The 18,485-nt window shown below is 46.9% G+C and overlaps 2 protein-coding genes and 1 long non-coding RNA gene across 3 annotated transcripts; 1 reads left to right on the top strand and 2 right to left on the bottom strand.

Moving 5' to 3' along the window:
• The first annotated feature begins 274 nt into the window (after nt 1-274).
• On the top strand, nt 275-1,451 carry LOC136528434 (uncharacterized). Its single transcript, XR_010777083.1, has 6 exons — nt 275-368; nt 506-734; nt 823-894; nt 983-1,065; nt 1,133-1,219; nt 1,319-1,451. It is a non-coding gene; the product is annotated as an uncharacterized lncRNA (long non-coding RNA).
• LOC136528427 (probable lysophospholipase BODYGUARD 3) lies at nt 1,289-3,753 on the bottom strand. Its single transcript, XM_066521387.1, has 3 exons — nt 3,124-3,753; nt 2,523-3,051; nt 1,289-1,610 (listed from the first exon to the last, which is right to left on the bottom strand). Exons 1-3 carry the CDS (start codon nt 3,662-3,664, stop codon nt 1,289-1,291), a joined length of 1,392 nt encoding a protein of 463 aa, XP_066377484.1. The 5' UTR covers nt 3,665-3,753.
• An 8,740-nt stretch (nt 3,754-12,493) lies between these two features.
• Nucleotides 12,494-13,963, bottom strand: LOC136539465 (heavy metal-associated isoprenylated plant protein 39-like). Its single transcript, XM_066531426.1, has 3 exons — nt 13,767-13,963; nt 13,485-13,560; nt 12,494-13,385 (listed from the first exon to the last, which is right to left on the bottom strand). Exons 1-3 carry the CDS (start codon nt 13,773-13,775, stop codon nt 12,997-12,999), a joined length of 474 nt encoding a protein of 157 aa, XP_066387523.1. The 5' UTR covers nt 13,776-13,963; the 3' UTR covers nt 12,494-12,996.
• Between the last annotated feature and the right edge of the window lie 4,522 nt (nt 13,964-18,485).

The raw sequence follows: 18,485 nt of genomic DNA, 5'->3' as shown, positions 1-18,485 counted from the left end.
CTATGGAGAGCCCTTGTATTGAATGAGCAGGCTTAAGCTCACTGTAGCACATTATGAAATCTTACATGTCTGCCCTGCATGAGCCATTCATTTCAGTCAACTGTTAGCTACACTGATTACCCAGTAAATTACTTGCTGTCGCGAGTTGTTTGGTTTGCCTCGTTCTGTTGTACAGGCAGGCTTGGGCAGCTGTAATAAATCTGCACAAGTACAGCAAGCTGTGGCCCGAGGTGGGGGACTGTATCTGCGTCTTTTATCTTTAATACGTCCTCCTGTGGTACTCCTAGGCTCTTATGATCTCTATATACCAGGTAAAGATCAGGAAAGCCGAGTGAACAGTTGATGGGAAGGAGTTGGACAGTGCGCAGGTATATTGATTTTGCTATGCTGTGAGAACGCATGTATAGTTATTTTTGGAGCATGTTGGGGCCATTCATAATTTCGTTGCATCATTTATGGAAACCATTGAGGCGACGATGAATTTCTTAGAACAATATGCTCACAGGGTACAGCAAGGTATGGTGTGGCACTGAATCTCTGCAGGTTGACGCGGAGACTTTATACTATCTCAGAGGCCAGATCTGAGGCGGACCGACCACTCGTAGCCACTGCATGGGATGATGGGAATAAAGTGGTTCCTTGGATCGTCTGTATTGATTGGGTTCTTTCGTAGGATTAGTACTGAGATGGAAGCATCGAGCATGCAAGACGTCAAAAACTCCTCTTCAGTCCTGGTACGTAGCGTGCGTGATTCTTAATCCTGCGTTTTCATATATGATTCATTTTTCATTGTATATTATTATATATTTTTATATCTTGCAGGAGTTCACGTGTAGCAATGCAGTAATAAGAACAAAAAAGGGGAGGAATAGACCAAAAAGCGGAGAAGAAAAGGTACAAGCTCCACAAATCGGATCATGTCACTTTCTGTTCAGGAATTACAACTGAAACGACTAACCATTTATATCATAATTACACACAGGCCAGGCCAGGCAAGAATTTTTCTCGGCCTTCAATATGAAAACCTGAGAACGAGTCGAAAAAACAATGAACAAAAAAAAAAAGGTAAATGTAATTAAGTACTCTTCACATTTCTCTCGAGCCCGTCTGCCCTTACACTTCCTTCCTGCAGCCTCCATTAGGAAACTCTCGTTGTTGCTTGTTGGCAGCCATCTTCTTCTTCTACGAAGACCCATCCTTTTGTTAACCTGATTATGAGGTTTGTGGTGTTCTTAACACTCCTTTTTGTGGCTTCTTCACCATCCTATAAATTACCCGGCCAGCAATCTCACCGTTTCCTGTCCCATATCTCCTCCAGCTCCCTGGCCAGGTCCTTCTGGCGTCCGACGACAATGGTGACGTGGTCCTTGCCGTCGATGACCTTGACCTGGGCGCGCGGGATCTTGGACTTGACTGCGTAGCTGCACTGCACGGGGAGGAGCTCGTCGTCGCTGCCGTGGTAGACGGTGACATTGCAGGTGAGCTGGTCCCTGACCACCTCGAGGCACCTGTCGATCTTGCCCGCGCTGCCGCAGATGATGTTGTGGAGGGTGTGCCACGACGCGATGTGGGTGTGGCAGAAGAAGCCGTCCATGAGGTAGGTCCGCACCCTGCCCGTAGGATGGAGCACGACGAATGGTTGGTTGGTTAGCCAAAAATATATAACCGTGTCTCTCAAACAGTCAAACCAAACCCTGCTGTGCTTGATTTAGTTGCTAGCTGGAGCACCCCGCTGGCTACATCTGAATATACAGAGAGATGAACTGTATCCACTCCTTTTATGGCACCCTTAACAAAATCTTGCTGGAAGCGAGCGTATTGGACAATTAATGGCCATTTCGTTTTTTTCTTACGCTGCTAAATAAGCTTACCTTTAGGCATTAATACGATGATGAACCCTTTTCGTGAAAAACAGCTATTGTTCACATGTTGGTTTCGGTCAGGACTTATCAGCCAATCAATAGTGTTTTTCTCTCACGACAAACCAGCACCAGCCCGGTTTATCAGCCCAGAAAACCGAGAAACCAAACGTTACCGAAGAAATACAAACAATCTTAAACCATATTCATGGTCAGTTGGTGGCCATGCGGCCATGGCACACGGCACCGGCAGATGGCCCGCCGGCCCACCACTCCAACGGCTCACCGCGGTCAACTGGTTCCTATGCACCCTATTAACTGCCACTGATCACTTCGACGCAGCGGCGCAGGCTGGGCCCCGCCGGCGCTCCTAAATGCTGCAGTGCGAAGAGAGTGGAGTACCCTGAGTGAGATCCTATTGATGTGATCTCCTCCTTTGCGACCTTGATTAGTCGTAATAAATTCCGTAGGTTTGTGCAGATCAAACAAAATCAATGGAAGATGGCCATGCGGCCGCATATCGTGAACCAGTACCCAAAACCTCTTGCAGGATGCAAAGAAAAATGCCGTTGAGCCGGTCGGTCGCTGACCTAATTTCACCTCACTGATTTGGATGCGTTTTGTAAAAAATTGCCTTCGATGATTCACGTACGTGACACGTACCTGTAGAGGGTGAAGACGCGGAAGGCGAGCTCCCAGAGGCGGTGGTGCTTGCAGAGCACGATGCTGACGGTGCGGCTGAGGTGCTCGTACCAGCACGCCACGGAGGCGCCGAACGCGATGGGCGGCCACACCCGCCGCGGCGCCACCGTCCGGAGCACGTACCGCGTGCCGACCTCCCCGCGCGGCACGGGAAAGTAGGGCGGCGCGACGAGCGTGAGGGACCTGACCGCGGCGGGGTGCCTGACGGCGAGCGCGAGCGCGAGGATGGAGCCCAGCGAGTGCGCCACGATGTGGAAGGACTTGATCCCGTGGCGCTCGATCACGGACCGCTCGATCATCTCCACGTGCTCCCGCAGCGTGTACAGCGAGTCCGCCGGCTTGGGGCTGCGGCCGAAACCCAGCAGGTCCACGGCGAACAGCCGACGCCGGGACCGCGCCGCGGGGCTCACGTGCGGGAGCACCGTCTCGGTCCAGAACCCCGACGACGAGACGAACCCGTGGATGAACAGCACGTCCTCCTCCGTCGACGCTGCGATCGAGGCATGGAGTGTGTGTGGGTTAATTAATGCTTAAATAATGGCGGGAGGGCGGGCGGGCGTACCTTGCGTCGGCGCCTCGACGTGGACGAAGAGGCGGTCCGTGTCCGCCGGGTTGCAGTTGGCGCAGTGGCAGTCGGACCACCGCGGCGACGGGTACGGCATGTGCTTGCCGTCGCCGCCGCCGCCGCGGACCTTGCCCCGCAGCATCTGCACGATGGCGGAGTGCACGGTGACCCCCGGCACCGGCGCGCGCCGCGTGGAGGACCCCGACGCCGCGGCGCACGCGAGCACGGAGGGGCGCGTGTAGAGCGTGTCGGAGATGTCCTCGAGGTGCAGCCTGGTGGCGGACAGCATGCTGACCACCTTGGAGCCTCCCCGCTCCGACACGACGATCTTGCCCGTGGCCGCCGACGCCGGGGACGCCGACCGCGAGGAGCAGTAGCAGGGCCGCCACGCGCCCTCCACCACGTAGTCCGCCACCTTGTACACGACGCACAGCAGCACCTCCAGCGCGTCCAGCAGCAGGAACACCACGAAGCTCACGGCCTCGTTCGCCGCACGGCCTGCGGACGCCAATGCCGACCGCGCCGCCGCGGCGCCCATGTCCACGACGCCGGCCACGCCGAACGAGCACCGAGGCCCGCCGCCAGGAACCAAGGCTCTAGCAGCAACGCAGTGGTGGACTGGTGGTAAAGAAGGGAGGCAGAGGATGCAGCGAGCGGTGAATTGAAGGTGCTCTGGCATTAAAGCGCAGGGGTTGGTGGTCGTTGAACTGACACGGCCAACTGGTGCGCGCGGGGCTTGGGCTCTGGGCCTCTGGAGCAACCGAGTGGAGCAGTAGGCGCAGGCAGGCAGGCAGCCCAAGTAGGCTCAGCTCTGCGCCTGCACCTGTTGGAGAGGCCATGCAGTATATCTGTTGGTGCCTGGCAGTAAAATAAAAGAAAATTTAAGGTGAAATCAGATAGTTTCACTTTGGGACCTTTCACTTTCACCCATTGGAGGTAGTACTACTCCTAACTTGCAGTTGAAATTCTTTATAGTACAGCACTCCTTTTTCTCCTTGAAATCGGAGGCCAGGTCCAAGGAAACAAAACAACGAGACAGCGAAAGCACAAGCGCAACATTTTTGTGAGCCAGCACATTGTTGTTGGCGTCGCCGTTGACGCTTGTGCGCCCTGATCGGCAGTCACGAGGCGTAGCAACAGCAGCATCTGCCTAGGTTCCCCATCGGAAAGGACTCTTTCAAGGTTCAGTAGTTGGTGTTTTTTTGTGTGGCCACATGTTCTGAATTTCTGACGGTATTCACACGTACGTACGCTCCGATCCAGCCTTTTCGTCTGCTCCATCTAGTGCTCGGTGTCCCCAATGCCCCAGCTGCATGCAGGCTGCTTTCATCGCAGACAAGCTGGTGCGGCGGAGTGCACCACCGCGGCTAGGCCTCGGCGACAGAAACTCGCCGCGTGTGCATTTCTGTTTTCTCGGATATAGGGGGCTCCAAATACGGTTTTCAGGTACACGAGATCTCAACCATATTTCGGCAGCGTACATTTCCTGAGGCGAATTTTGTCAGCGTACATTGCCGAGCATTTGCAGCGTTCTACGTACGCACATGGCTGCGTAGTGTGTGCAGTGTAGTGCCTGCTGGACTGGACCGGAGGATCTTGGTACGAGACCGGAGGATCTATGGTGTGCCTGCTGGACTGGACCGGAGGATCTTGGTAGCCTGGGCGTCTAGCACATTCCTGATTGCACTAGTCCGAAAAACACGTGGCGCTGTGCTGTGCTCCAAGAGCAGGGGAAAAAAAAGAAGCAGCTTCCGTGCGGACACGTATAAGTAAAGCCATTATGCACGTACAGGTTTACTGTAGAGTAAGTACTTCTGTGTTTGAGTAATTGAGCGAACTCTTCCGTCTCCACAATCTCAACATCCTTATGTACATGAGCTACTAGCTCACTGCCAGGAGTTAAAAGATGGGGGAACCTGAAACAACCAGATTGACCGGATGCAACGAGCTGAACCAGATTAGAGTACCAACCGGTACGGACTAAGGACACGGTGATCTTACACTTGTTTAGTAGGTGAGCTAAGGCGAGAGGAAAGCTGAGACGAGCGTCCCGTGTAGGTGAGCAGGAGCAGGAATCCAGAGGCCCTGGAACATTGTTTATTGGGGGGAACTTCGTCGACTCTCAGCTCAGCTCGAATTCAGATCAAACTGTTTCTAGATTTAGGGGGTGTTTGGTTTCATGGACTAAATTTTAGTCCATGTCACATTGGACGTTCGGATGCTATTTAGGAGAACTAAATATGAGTTAATTATAAAACTAATTACATAAATAGAGACTAATTTACGAGACGAATTTATTAAGCCTAATTAGTCCGCCATTAGCATATATTTACTGTAGCACCACATTGTCAAATCATGGACTAATTAGGCTTAAAAAATTCATCTCGCAAATTAGCCACAATCTGTGCAATTAATTATTTTTTTCGTCTATATTTAATACTTCATGCATGTGTCCAAACATCTAATGGGACGGGGACTAAAATTTTCCCGTAGAAACGAAACACCCCCCTTAGTTGCCATGCGGCGAAAGAAAGTTGGCGCAGGAGTCACCGGCCGAAAGAGATCGATGGCATTGGTGAGCTGACTGTCCGTGTGCAGTATTATACTGCACCGCGAGGATCTGTAGGTAATATAGGTGGAAAAATTCGCGTGATTCGTGTGTCTGTGTGTCTTGCGTGCAAGGCAGCAGGAGTTTTTGTCATTTTCAATTTGGCAATTGACGAATTGCTGCCTGTGAGCGAGCAGCGTCTAGTCAACCAATGGCGGAAGACAAAATAAAATTAAGGTACGGCGAAGTCAGTAACGTCACCGGCATGGCCAAATAGGCTAGGCACGATGGGCCGGCACGAGTTTAACCCGAAAAAGCACGATATTAGCACAGCACGGGCACGAGAGTCATAGTGCCAGTGCTGGCACGGACATGATTCTTGGGCCGTGCGTGGGCTGCAGGTCCGACCTACAGTGTCGACACAGGCATAACATGGTTAATGAGCTGGCACGATAGTTGTCCGATTATTCTGGACCGTTGGATTGATTTGCATTATTTTTTACCTTATAAAAGCTAGTCCCTCCTCGTTCTCTCTCATTTTTACCTCTCCAGCCGCCGTTCCTTTTTGCTCGCTTCTGTCCGGCCGGCTCCCCCCGTCTTGCTCCCGAGTCCCAACCGCAGAAACATCAAGGCACTCCCTCCCCTACTCGTCTTCTCCTCAAGGCCACTCCTTCCCCCACTCGTCTTCTCCTCAAGGCGCGGCTACAGTGGCGGCGGCGCGAGGCACTAATTCGGCGGCGCAACGGCGTTCGCGCGGAGCACGGCGGCGACGACGATGACTCTGGGGCGCAGCGATGCGGTGGCGCGGCGTGCTTGGCGCTGCGGCGATGAGACAGCCTCGACACGGCGGCCACAGGCGTTGGACGCGGCGGCGGTGCGAGTCGCTACGGCCTCGAGCGCGAGGCGCTGCTGCAGGCCGGCACGGGCACGTCGGACTGCCGTGCCTGGGCCAAAGACGACGGCACGGTGGCACTATCCGGCACGGCACGGCTAAGCTACCATGCCGCATAGTGCCGTGCCTGCGCGTGCTCGTGCCAGTGCCGGGCGGTCCGGTTGGCCATGTATACCGGCAACACATGGTATATTGGTTTCATGCTTACCCTGATTTGTTGTGAAAATATTTTTTTGGTATAGTAATTCATCAAATTTTTTTGAATGAAACAGGAGGGGTTGCCCCCCACTGAGCTTTTATTGAATTTGAAAAACTTATAAACAGTCTTACGGTGGAGCTCAAGAAACAAAACAAAAAAAAAAGAAACAAAGAAGATCTGACGAATTACACATAAACTTCTAGCCATTGAGTTAACAAAGGAGCTAAGCTACTTTTTGCTTTAAGTATAACTAAAGCAAATTCTTGATGAAAGATCCGCTTGCAATGATCAACAGAGGGTTGTACATGCTTGAAGATTGCATCATTTCGAACCATCCAGATTAACCAAGACATTGTCACTATAATTTCCATGAAGAAAGGCTGTTGTAACTGTGCTCTAAAAGAAGCTAGAGTACCAAATGGGTCAGAAGAGTTATGTATAAGCAAGCCCAAAGTGAACCAGCAGGATCTTGAGAAAGAACAATCTAAGATCAGATGAACCAGAGGTTCTTCCATGGCTACATAGCACACAGTTATAATCATCAAGATGCAATTTTTTTCTTCTTAGAATTTCTCTAGTACTTAGCCGATCCTTCAGTAACAACCAAAAGAAGAACTTTCTTTTATTTTGACAGCAAGACTTCCACAACCAAGAATATACTAGATGAACTGGTTGATTCCCAATAAGATGCTTATATGCACGTCTGGAAGTGAAGGTGTTTGAATTCCAAACATAAGAGCATGAATCGAACCCCTCCTACAAAGTCACATTCTGCACAAGGACTGACAAATCAATAAACTACTGATAAGCTTCCTCAGAGAGTGGCAAATGGAAGAGAACATGAGGCTATGCTAACTGACAGAAACACTGAACAGTGATGAATTTATCTTTGGCAAAAGAGATTCCCACACAAGATTGACCAAGGGGATATCCACTCTATTAAAGAATTTGTGCAAATTGTTTAGTAACAAACTCTGATTATGTGTATGTAAGTCAAGAACCCCTAGACCACCACATTCTTTTGGAACACAAACCATTAGCCAAGCTGCGTTTGGAGGTTTTCTATTTTTAACATCAGAACCATGCCATAGACAGTGCTTTCTGAACATATCTATTTACTTAACAACCGTTATAGGCAATAGATAGGTGGACATTGCAAAGGTAGGAAAGGCACTGAACACTGCATTTGTTAACTGTAACCTGCAACCTGCCAGCTTCATTTAGGAAGTTAGAAACACTCACAAACGGCTTTCACATCTTAAAACCAGTGGCCAATAATCAGCCACAGTAGGCCTGGTTAGACTTAGAGGTAGACCTAAATATGTGAATGGCAAAGAACCTTTTGTACATCCCAAAGTTCTTGAAAGGATTTTAAGTTTAGCATCATCAACATTGACAGGAACCATCATTGACTTTCCATAGTTAACCATTAGCCCTGTAGATTTAGCAAAAGAATTCAGTAAAGCTTTGGGAAAGAAAAGCTCTCTAGCATCTGCTCTCATGAAAATTAATGTATCATCAGCGTACTGCAATATTGAGAAATCTTGATTGTGTGGCAAAACTAGTGGGAGAGAAAGGAGACCATGTTCCTTAGCTAAATTTAGCAAATCTTGCAAAAAGTCTACAGCCAACATAAAGAGGAGAGGGGATAGTGGGTCACCCTGTCTGACTCCCCTTTTTACAGTGAAAAACCTTTCCTAGCACCCCTGTAAGGAAAATGGACCCTAAGTCCATTTACTTTGGATTTTGGTGTTTGATGACCAATACAACTAAATTGAACTAATGAATTTACAAGTAATTTTTTTGTAGTTTAATAGGGTGCAAAAGTGACTTGGACGAAGGCGACATGATGATCCAATGATCAACACCTTAAACAAGACCCTAGAAGCACAAGAGAGGATTCAAGATATCTAACAAAGTTCAAGCACGAAGATAGGAACCAAGCCGGACGCAAGATCGCGAAGAAACGAGTTCGGCAGAGGTAACCGGACGCGGCCCTACGAGGACCGGACGCGTTCGATCAGTTGCTCGACAACAACAGGAGTCAGCAGCAGCGACCAGACGCTGAGCGAGGCAGTGACCGGGCGCACGGATTTTACTGTTCATCGTCAACGGCAACGTTCGTCAACGGCAACGTTCTCAGCGTGACCGGACGCGACAGTAGGACGACCAGACGCACCAAGAGGTCTACCAGGTACCATCACTCGCTGAGCACTATGCGGCAAGAAAGGCTGTGGGTCAACAAATTGGAAAGCCATCCTCCCATGTAGATTGGAGGGAGAGGTCGATGAAGTAACAGTAACGGGGGTTTCCTGAAACCACGCTACATGAACAGGTGGCGACTGAAGAATAATGCCAAGGGATGCACAAGTGAACTCACCAAAAGAAGAGTAGACGGGTGGTGATGAGGGCAGTACCGGTAGCTCATCCTCAAACTCTGGAGCCGTGATCTTCTAGGTACGGCTCCAGCAAACAGTGACGAGGGGGAGGTGAAAGTTCAAGGCAGGACTTGGAGAGATCAGAGAAAGAGGCGAAACATGCTTCTTTGTAGCCAGTTTTGGGCCTTGTCTGCAGCGAGTGATTGCTGGAAGGATTACCGGTGGAAGGAGCGCTATTACCAGCAGGTGTATTGAAGCGGCACGAGGATCGAGGAGGGAAGCCACACCTTCCAGGCTGATGACCAGAGAGACCACATGTTTGGCAAGGATGGCCATAAGTATTGGCGTGTTGATGGGCTGGGCCAAAATTTCGTGGCTGTAAAGAAGGGCGCATATAGGAAGGGGGAGGGCCAAGAATCCCCTTAAAGGCTGGATTTAAGACATTAGTAACGGCAGGCTTAATTCGAGTAAAGACCGACCATTTTGTTGTTGGTGCAGCACGAGATTGAAAATTTGAATTTTGATGATCGTGAAGAACACGCCCCTGACCCAAGCGCGTTAGATTGGCTCCCGAAAGGGGATTAGAACTAGAATTCCTTCTAACAATCTCAACCCATTCTGCAGATTGTTCTTGTAACCAATTCTTATATTCCAAAGCATAATTCGGACCACCACCATGCCAAAGGTGGAAGAAACTCTTAAAGCTAGCACATTCAAAGGAACGACTCTTAAAGCTAGCACATTCAAAGGAACGAAGCCGATAAATATGAAATCCAACTTCCTGAGAATGTACTGAGAATCAAAAAACACGGTCCCCAAGAGAACGGACTCTAAATTCAGAAGGGATGCCACAAATAACAGATTGCAGAATGCAAGAGACTGAACCCTTTGTTAGACGAAATTTGCATGTCCAGCAGAAAAGACAAGGAAGAACTCCTTAGGGGAAAGAGATGGATCAAAATGGATCGAAGCATTGAAATAGCGGATGATTTTTGCTTCCACCACCCTTCCAGGCCGGCGATCGAGGCCGGAGAGATCCATGACGCTACAGATCACCAGGTGTTGTCATGGTCGCCGGTGGGTGAGAGGGGAGGGAGGGGGGGTGCGCTCATGGTGTTTTTTGTTCCAAAATATTATCACTTTCATGCATATAGTAACAGTGAGCTATATTTGCAACACCACACCAACATCCAATTGTTGGATGGAGAGAGTAAATAAATACTCAAATTTATGTGTGCCTTTTTGTGTGCTTTTGCAATCTTCTTCTTAAAATATATTTATGTTCTTCATACGCATTTTTCTTTTTGTTGAGGATATATAAGCAAAAGCAATCGTGCGACATATCTTGATGTTAAACTTCTTACACCTTTCCTACTAAATTTTAGTTTAGGGAACAAATGATATTTACATGGAAACAAAAGATGTTACAACACGTTGTTTTCCTTTTTTTAGCTAAGTTATTACAGCACGTTGTTGAATGGACGCAGCGTGACATGCAATGTCTGAGGAGCCGGTTCCAGGCTATATCAATTATCACCTATCAGACGGACTGGGAGGCGCTGCCAACTCTGGCCAACTGGCCCATTAAGCGATCAATACGAGCGGCCCAATAGAAAGATAAAGCCCAAAGAGTACTAACGATTCGCCAGCTGCCCAGCTCAGCTCAGTGTCGTCTTCTTCCTTGTGTTTAGATTCTATCTTCCAACAAATCCATTTGACGACGGTCCTGATGATCAATGATCATTTTACTGTTGGAGAAAGACAGCATGCTCAACCGCCGTTGGTATGTATGATGAATTCCTAGACCCACTGCAGTAATCGTGCCCAATTTATTAGGATCTACAACCGGAACAGTTCGTTGTGAATTTGTAAGTATCCTTCCATTCCTTTTCAGATAATAATTTCAGTGCTCAGCTGCTACAGCATAAGGAAAGAGGCCAAGTAAATTTCGCAGCATGTTCAGTTTTAGGTTTTGATGCACCCCCCGCAAATGAAAGTTGACATTTGGCCAGATAAGCCTGAAACGTCCTGATCATCCGGGCTCACCAGCTCCCAAATGTTTCGGACAAGAGAACGAGTGGTTTTGGTTGAGACCATCCAAATTTTCCTTCGTCACCTGACAGTTGCCACGCCTGCACCTGCACTCCATTTCGTGGATGGATGCAAGTAGGCACACCCGTGTGCGCAAACGCCCCTATCCCTTTCATCTCCTTGGTAGTATTTCCATGTTGAGTGTTACCAAAAATTCCATCCCGTTCTTCAGATGTGCTGGACCTGATGGCTGATGTCAGAAGAATTGGTGAGCTCATGCATCTTTGTTGTTTCCTCTGAACAGTGGCGGATCCAAAGGGGGGGCTGGGGGGGCTCCAGCCCCCCCTAATTTCTTGATTTCAATGCTAATTACTGTAGCAAAAGCTTGATTTCACCGTTAAATCTTCGTGCAAATCAACATCTCTATTGTTTTAGCCCCCCCTTATCCCGCATCCCACATCCGCCACTGCCTCTGAAGATTGTAGCAACAGGCATGCGAGTTGTACTAACTTATACTAAACCTTGTTGCGGCCATTAAACTACGGCTATGGACTAATTGATACTCTAATGTAAAATATGAGAAATCTAAGCCAGAGCATTCAGCTGTTTGAGACATTGAGTGAGCGGTCCTGCTGAAAGCTTTGGGCGAACCTGCCTGTGGAATACTGGGATGTGAATCTGGCTCCAAATGGGTGTGCTAAATGAAGTCAATAATACATATAGCTTGCTGATCTGATTGATGATTCGTATTATACTGGTTCCATGACATCCAATATGTTTGGCCACTACGTGATGCAATTTTCAATTTTCAAGTGAAAGATAGTAGAGGTGTGCGTGGGACGGTGGGTAGGTTTGCTTATCTACGAGACTATATGACTATGAGAGAGTGAGAGTGAGATGTGTGAGGTGTCGGCTTGGCACTCTGTTCCCAATTGCTATCTTTTAGCATATTTGTGTGTGTTTTTTTCTCTGTCTTGATTTGAAACTTGCAATTCTTGTGTTCAACTTGTCGTAGACCAATAAGTCTCAAGAGAGGCCAGTGAAAAACATTTCTTGGTTGGCATTACGTGGCGTATCAAGATTCTGTTTCTCCGATAATCCAATTTTTGTTGGGCGGGCCGTGAATATCATGACCTGACAGGACTAAGACGAAGAACAAAGTTAACAGTGATTTTGAACATGCGACAAATTGCTCATATTACAGATATACATCACTTCTGTTGAAAAAAAAGTAATACGGACAGGTCCCTAGCATATAGTCATAGGCCCTCGCAAAAAAAGTATAGAGTCATTGGCCCCACTTGTCAGTCTAACTATGGATATTGTTTTCCATGTCATTCATGATGCTGCGATTGAGCAAGCGTCAACCGGAAATAGCATATTAAGTGAGTTCACATATATTCACACAAACATGCAAAAAATAAATAAGTAAAACAATACTCTAAAATCCAAAATTGTAGCTACAAATCATCATTACAGCTCTGGTTATACCAGAAAGCAAAGTTTCACTTACACATACCCGCGTCATACACAGTAATACAGACACGCTGGCAACGCATCCTCCATGTCCATGGCAGCATGCATGGCCACACGAGTAGGCGCTATGCCTATGCAGCAGCCCAGACCTCGATGTAGAAGTGAGATCGGCACACTTTTTCTTCTTACGCGTCACAAAATGCACGGTCCAAGACCACCTTCACCTTCTTAGCTAGATCGTCCGTGCCATAAGGTGTGTACGCATATATACATGCACACAGCTCGTAACTAATAATCGGGCAAGCTTAGCTTAATTACCTCATGCAGCAGCCAGAAGCAGAATGGTTTAGCAGATGGTGCAGGAGTTGGGGTTCTCCTCCATGCTCTGCACGTAGTAGTGGGCGGGGGTGGTCATGTGCGGGTACGGGTAGTAGTACGCCCGGTACTGGTTCATCAGCTCGGCCAGGATCTGCTGCTCCGTCGGCGGCGCCACCTTCTTGCCGTCGCCGTCCTTGTCCTTGTCGTCGCCTTCCTTCTTCTTGTCCCCCTCGCCGTCCTTCTTCTCTCCTTCCTTCTTCTCCCCTTCTTTCTTCTCCGGCTCCTTGGCCGGGCCGACGGAGTCGATGGTCGCTGACCACGACGCCTTGCGCAGCTTGCTCACAACGTTCACGGGGTCCACCATGCCGATCACCGTCATCTTGTGCGACGCCATGTCCACGGATATCTCGTCGATGCCTGCACAGCACACAATCAGCAGGACACGGTTGTTAGGCGTCGCTGCTCTCCTAGACGCGCGATCAGAAACAGCAGAGGAGAAGAAGCTGCCATGATTACCGGTGAGCGCCGAGACAGCCTTCATGGCCTTCTGCTTGTCCTTGTTGTCGTGCAGGTGCAGCTTCACCACGATTTTCTGCATCCAAAGTCCAACAGGGAAGCAGAGATGAGCAGAGTGCAAAAGCAGAGAGTCCATAAGAGAAAAGCGAAACGAATCATTTCTTGGATTCCAAAGCAGGATCCTCCCCATGCCTCTGGAAAGGCGACCAGCTTTGTGCACACGTACGAATGGCAGAAAGAAATCAGATCACGATCAATGCGAGCAGCACGAGCGCGCCTTACCTTCGACATCTCGCCGGTCGCCGGGGTGTGGTGCGAGCACTGGCCGGCGGCGCACCAGCGGAGGCCTGCTGCAGGCAAGGAGGAGGAGGGAGGATGGGGGTGGAGACTGGAGAGCAGGAGAGGAGGAATAATGGCGCGGAGAGGAGTACGGGGGGTCAGACCGACATAAAAAGCAATGGTGGAGAAGGGCGGAGGCAACACTAGAGTGAAGCTGTAAATAAAGCAAGCATCAGCTGTGGCTCCTGGGTGTGTCACGTTTCAAAAAGAGAGGAAAATAGGGAAACGGAAAGTTGGTGAGGAGCAAATCTTGGTTCTCTTCCACCCTGTTGGCTCTCTTTAGTTTTTTTTTTAATTACACCCACTAGTTCATCAATCTGTGCTTCTTTTCAAGCAAAATTACATAACATAACTACATAAGGGTTAGAAGTTATTGAATGAATTTACTACTTATAACTAATCAAATTATTTATCTTTGCGTGCTCTCTTTTAATTTTCTAACACAAATGCACATAGAAACACTCCCTACTACGTTCAAAAATGGCAATCATATTTCACCAAGGAAAAAGTCAAACTTTATAGATTTTGACCAACAATTAGTTGTATTGTATTAAAGCTTAGAGCGTGCCATCGATTTTATATTATATTAGAAATTAATGGTCAAAATCAATTTTGTATAACCTTTTTTCTGGTCTAATACGATTACCGTTTTTAAACGGAGGGAGTACTTTTACATTATCTCTTATAATAGCACACGGCTAATTTCTATGTGGCTACGACACATTTATCAAACACTATAGTTTTCCTTTCCTTTTGCATCACACATCAACGTGTCTTCAATATGTGGTTAGGTGAAATCTTAGCTTAAGTTATATGAGCTCTTATTACATCAAATGTATCGTCACATTGTGAGTCAGGATTTTTAGCTTTCAATTTTTGATCATATTAGTTTGGAAGAAGTCTATTTTGAGCAAGGAACTATCATCCGAGTTCAGTTTTCGCCATCAAAGTCTTAACCTAGGTATCTCTGGCCATTGAACTATGAAAACAAGATAATTGTGGCACTTGACTGGTTTCAAAAGTGGTTTCACCTATATCAATATTTATGATACGTCATAATTTATAGTACATCTATTTTGTGTTATAATTATTAATATTTTTCTGCAAATTTTGTCAAATAGTACAAAGTTTGACTAAAGATGAGTTATACTCATTCTTTTCATGACGGAGAGGTAAAGCTGTGCACCAACCAAATATAACATTCAACCTTTTTCATAGGCTACGTATAACCCAATATACCTTGATATGGTATCGCATACAGGACAGAGTTCAATACGAAGTGAGGCGTTAAATGCCAAGTGATGAAAAATGCTCCATATGTTCTAAATTATAAGATGTTTTGGTTCTTTAGATACATGACTTTTTCTATATATCTAGACATAGTGTATATATAAGTCCATAAAATAGACTATGTCCTAGTCAAGTCAAAACATCTTATAATTTGGAACGGAGAAATTATATAACATCTTTGCCTAACAGTGTAAAGTTTCAGTGAATGGTTGTTAGGGCACAGAGAACCCAACAAATATATAGGGTTTAACAAGTTGTCCTTGCGCACTTTGTTTCGATCTTAATCAAGCATTCCAGTGAAAACATTTGAGGTCTACTAAATTAGGTTTATCATACTATGTCGGTTTATTCTAAAGACTGGTTACTTCGAACAGGGGAATATACCAAACATTGAATATATGAATTATTTTTCAATGAGCTTGGTGGGCCTCAACACGAGCTAAGTGCGTCCCCAACAGCTAAATATTTGGCTAGCTATTCTGACATGAACAGGAAAAATTAAGAGAGAGTAATCGCTAGCGAAGAACAAATAGCTGATCTATTTTACGTAGTCCAAGAATCTAAGAGATGAATATGTGGGTCCAATAGTACAAAGAAAAATAAGAATGTATAAAATAGTCTCTGCTTTTGTCTCTCACATCTACGTAAGCTAGCTACATAGCTAGCACCACTGCGGATGCCCTAGACCTAGGCATCAGGACTTCTTGATGAGCATGATGCCAACGCTGTTTGCACACTGTTTTTCTAAACCTTTTCCCGCTGTCTCTCTCACCATATAGACTATAGTCCCAACCTTTTCTGACGTGGCATGATAACGTTGAGGTGGAGGGATTAGTTTGCCGTTTGCAACCTTATGTGCTGTTTGGATCCGCCCCCCACGGGCCCAGCATCAACGGGAGTTTCAGATTCTTGTCATTCCTGCAGCCACTGGCAAAGTCGACGTAGCAAGTAGCGTGATACGAACACATGGACCGACAAAACCTGTATGGATGTTGTGGATTGTGTCCACTAGCTTGTGCCTTTCTGGAGTTGTACAATTTGAAATGTGGAAGTCACGGTGCCAAGAAAAAATGTATAAGAGCTACTCCATCCGTTCCAAATTATAAGTCGTTTCAATTTTTTTAAGAGTCAAAGCGTCTTTAATTTGACCAAAATCAACTTTCATAGGACGGAGGGAGTAGCTATTTCCTCGGATTCAAAATAAATAGAAATAGAACTGTTTCTATTACAAAATTAACTTTGATAGTAGATATGCACAGCGTAGCTATATCAACTATGCAAATTAGATAATGGCCCAGTTCGCTTCGCTGAAAAAACAAACCGAAACACTTTTTCAGCTGATTTGTTGTGAGAGAAACACACTGTTCCGGCTGGAAAAAAAAACAAGCTAAAAAGACGGATTATAAGAGAAGCGAACAGGTCCAATACAAATAAAGTTTGTAATAAGGCGATATACACAACCATTGCAATAAGCAAAAAAGAAAGAAAGGAGAAAGAATAGTGATACCCAAAAAGCTTTTAGCATTTGGGTCTCAATCAATAATCAGCTCAAGACCACCTGTCCACTACAATCTGGATACGGAGAAATAGCATGATGTATTTGAAAGATCTAGTTTAGTTTTGGTGAATTGATGAAACCATAAATGCTAACCTAGTTTATCAAAATGATCATAAGATAGGTAGCACATTCCAAGTGGTGAAGCAAATGAAGATTATGACATGATAATAGTGATGCCATGGTGATGATCAAGTGCTTGGACTTGAAAAGAAGAAAGAGAAAAATAAAAGGCTAAAGGCAAAGGTATAAGTGGTAGGAGCCATTTTGTTTCGGTGATCAAGACACTTAGCGAGTGTGATAATATTTAGGTCCGATAGCCGTACTATTAAGAGGGATGAAACTTGTATCGAAATGCGGTTATCAAAGTGCCATTAGATGCTCTAACTCATTTCATATGCATTTAGGATCTAGTGGAGTGCTAACATCCTTGAAAATATTTGTGAAAAAGAAAATGCTAACACACATGTACAAAGATGATACACATTGTGTTTAGCACTTGGGAGCAAGGGTAAGAAACTTCATCGGCGGAGTGTCCGCCCGTAGAGTGCGGACAGTCCGACGGTGCCACCGGCGCCCTATACAGAAAAGACAGGGTTTCACAGAGTGCACCGGACGCTGGTCTCAACTGGACCGGAGCGTCTGGTCAGTGGAAGCAGTAAAGACACTGGCGTCGGTCTTTGACCGGACGCTGGGTCACTTTGTGACCGGACTCTGCGCGGGCTGTGTCCGGTCCCGCTGACGTGGCAGCACACAGAGAAGACGGTGAGTGACCGGACTCGTCCGGTTAGGCATGATCGGACGCGTCCGGTCGTGAATTTCCACCTCTAGAAGCTTACTGAAAGTGACCAGACGCTGGGGTCCTGCATCTGGTCGTGATCAACCGAACATGTCCGGTCGTGACTAGAACCTTACTGGAAACGACCGGACGCTGGGGTGCTGCGTCCGGTCACTTGGAGCAGCGCGTCCGGTCACAACTTAAATGTACTGATGATCGTTGAGATCGAGTGATCAACGTTTGAAGCAAGGGACACGTGGCGTGCATCGCGCGACCGGACGCTGGGGTCCTACGTCTGGTCGCCCTGACATTTCAGAGAACAGAGAGCCAACGACTCTATTCGTGGAGGCTCTCTATTTAAGCCCCATTGCCAGCTCTAGCTCACTCTTTTGGCCATTTATATTGACATAGCAACCTTGTGAGCTTAGCCAAAGCCCTCCCACTCATCTTCATCATTGATTCATCATCTTTGTGAGATTGGGAGTGAATCCAAGTGCATTGCTTGAGTGTTTGCATCTAGAGGCACTTAGTGTTCATGTTTCGCTGCAGGATTCGCTTGTTACTCTTGGTGGTTGCCGCCACCTAGACGGCTTGGAGCAGTGAGGATCATCGAGCGGAGGGTGGTGATTGTCTCTGGCTCCGATCATGGTGATTGTGAGGGGTTCTTTGTAACACCCTAGGTGTTTGGCTTCCACATACTTGCATTTTATTTCATAAACATGTGCATCATCTATCTCATCATGCCATTGTTACTGAAATATGCATATGCAACATTTTCAACTGTGTGTGTTTCATACTTGATTGTTGTGAATAGTAATGGTGTAACCTGTGAATGCAACATAAATTTCTCATACCTTGAAACATGGCAACATGGTAGTAATGTGACAAGTATAAAATAACAACAAAGTCATGAAACATGTGAAACATTGCATTGTAACAATTGGGTGAAATGCTTGTTTTGTTGTTTCATCACATGTGATCATTTGAATTGGTATAACAATTGTGTAAAGTGGTTGATCATGGTCTAATACACCTTAAC

Source organism: Miscanthus floridulus, chromosome 2 (genome assembly GCF_019320115.1).
Source record: "Miscanthus floridulus cultivar M001 chromosome 2, ASM1932011v1, whole genome shotgun sequence".
NCBI classification, from domain to species: Eukaryota; Viridiplantae; Streptophyta; class Magnoliopsida; order Poales; family Poaceae; genus Miscanthus; species Miscanthus floridulus.
The sequence above is the reverse complement of the archived record's forward strand: the minus strand, read 5'-3'. Positions and strand labels throughout refer to the sequence as shown.

Coding starts and splice junctions, on each gene's coding strand:
- LOC136528427 (XM_066521387.1), bottom strand. CDS start 3,664: ATGGGCGCCGCGGCGGCGCGGTCGGCATTGGCGTCCGCAGGCCGTGCG. Junction 3,052..3,123: donor CGTCGAGGCGCCGACGCAAG/GTACGCCCGCCC, acceptor CCTCGATCGCAG/CGTCGACGGAGGAGGACGTG. Junction 1,611..2,522: donor CGCGTCTTCACCCTCTACAG/GTACGTGTCACG, acceptor TCCTACGGGCAG/GGTGCGGACCTACCTCATGG.
- LOC136539465 (XM_066531426.1), bottom strand. Junction 13,386..13,484: donor GGCTGTCTCGGCGCTCACCG/GTAATCATGGCA, acceptor TGTGCTGTGCAG/GCATCGACGAGATATCCGTG.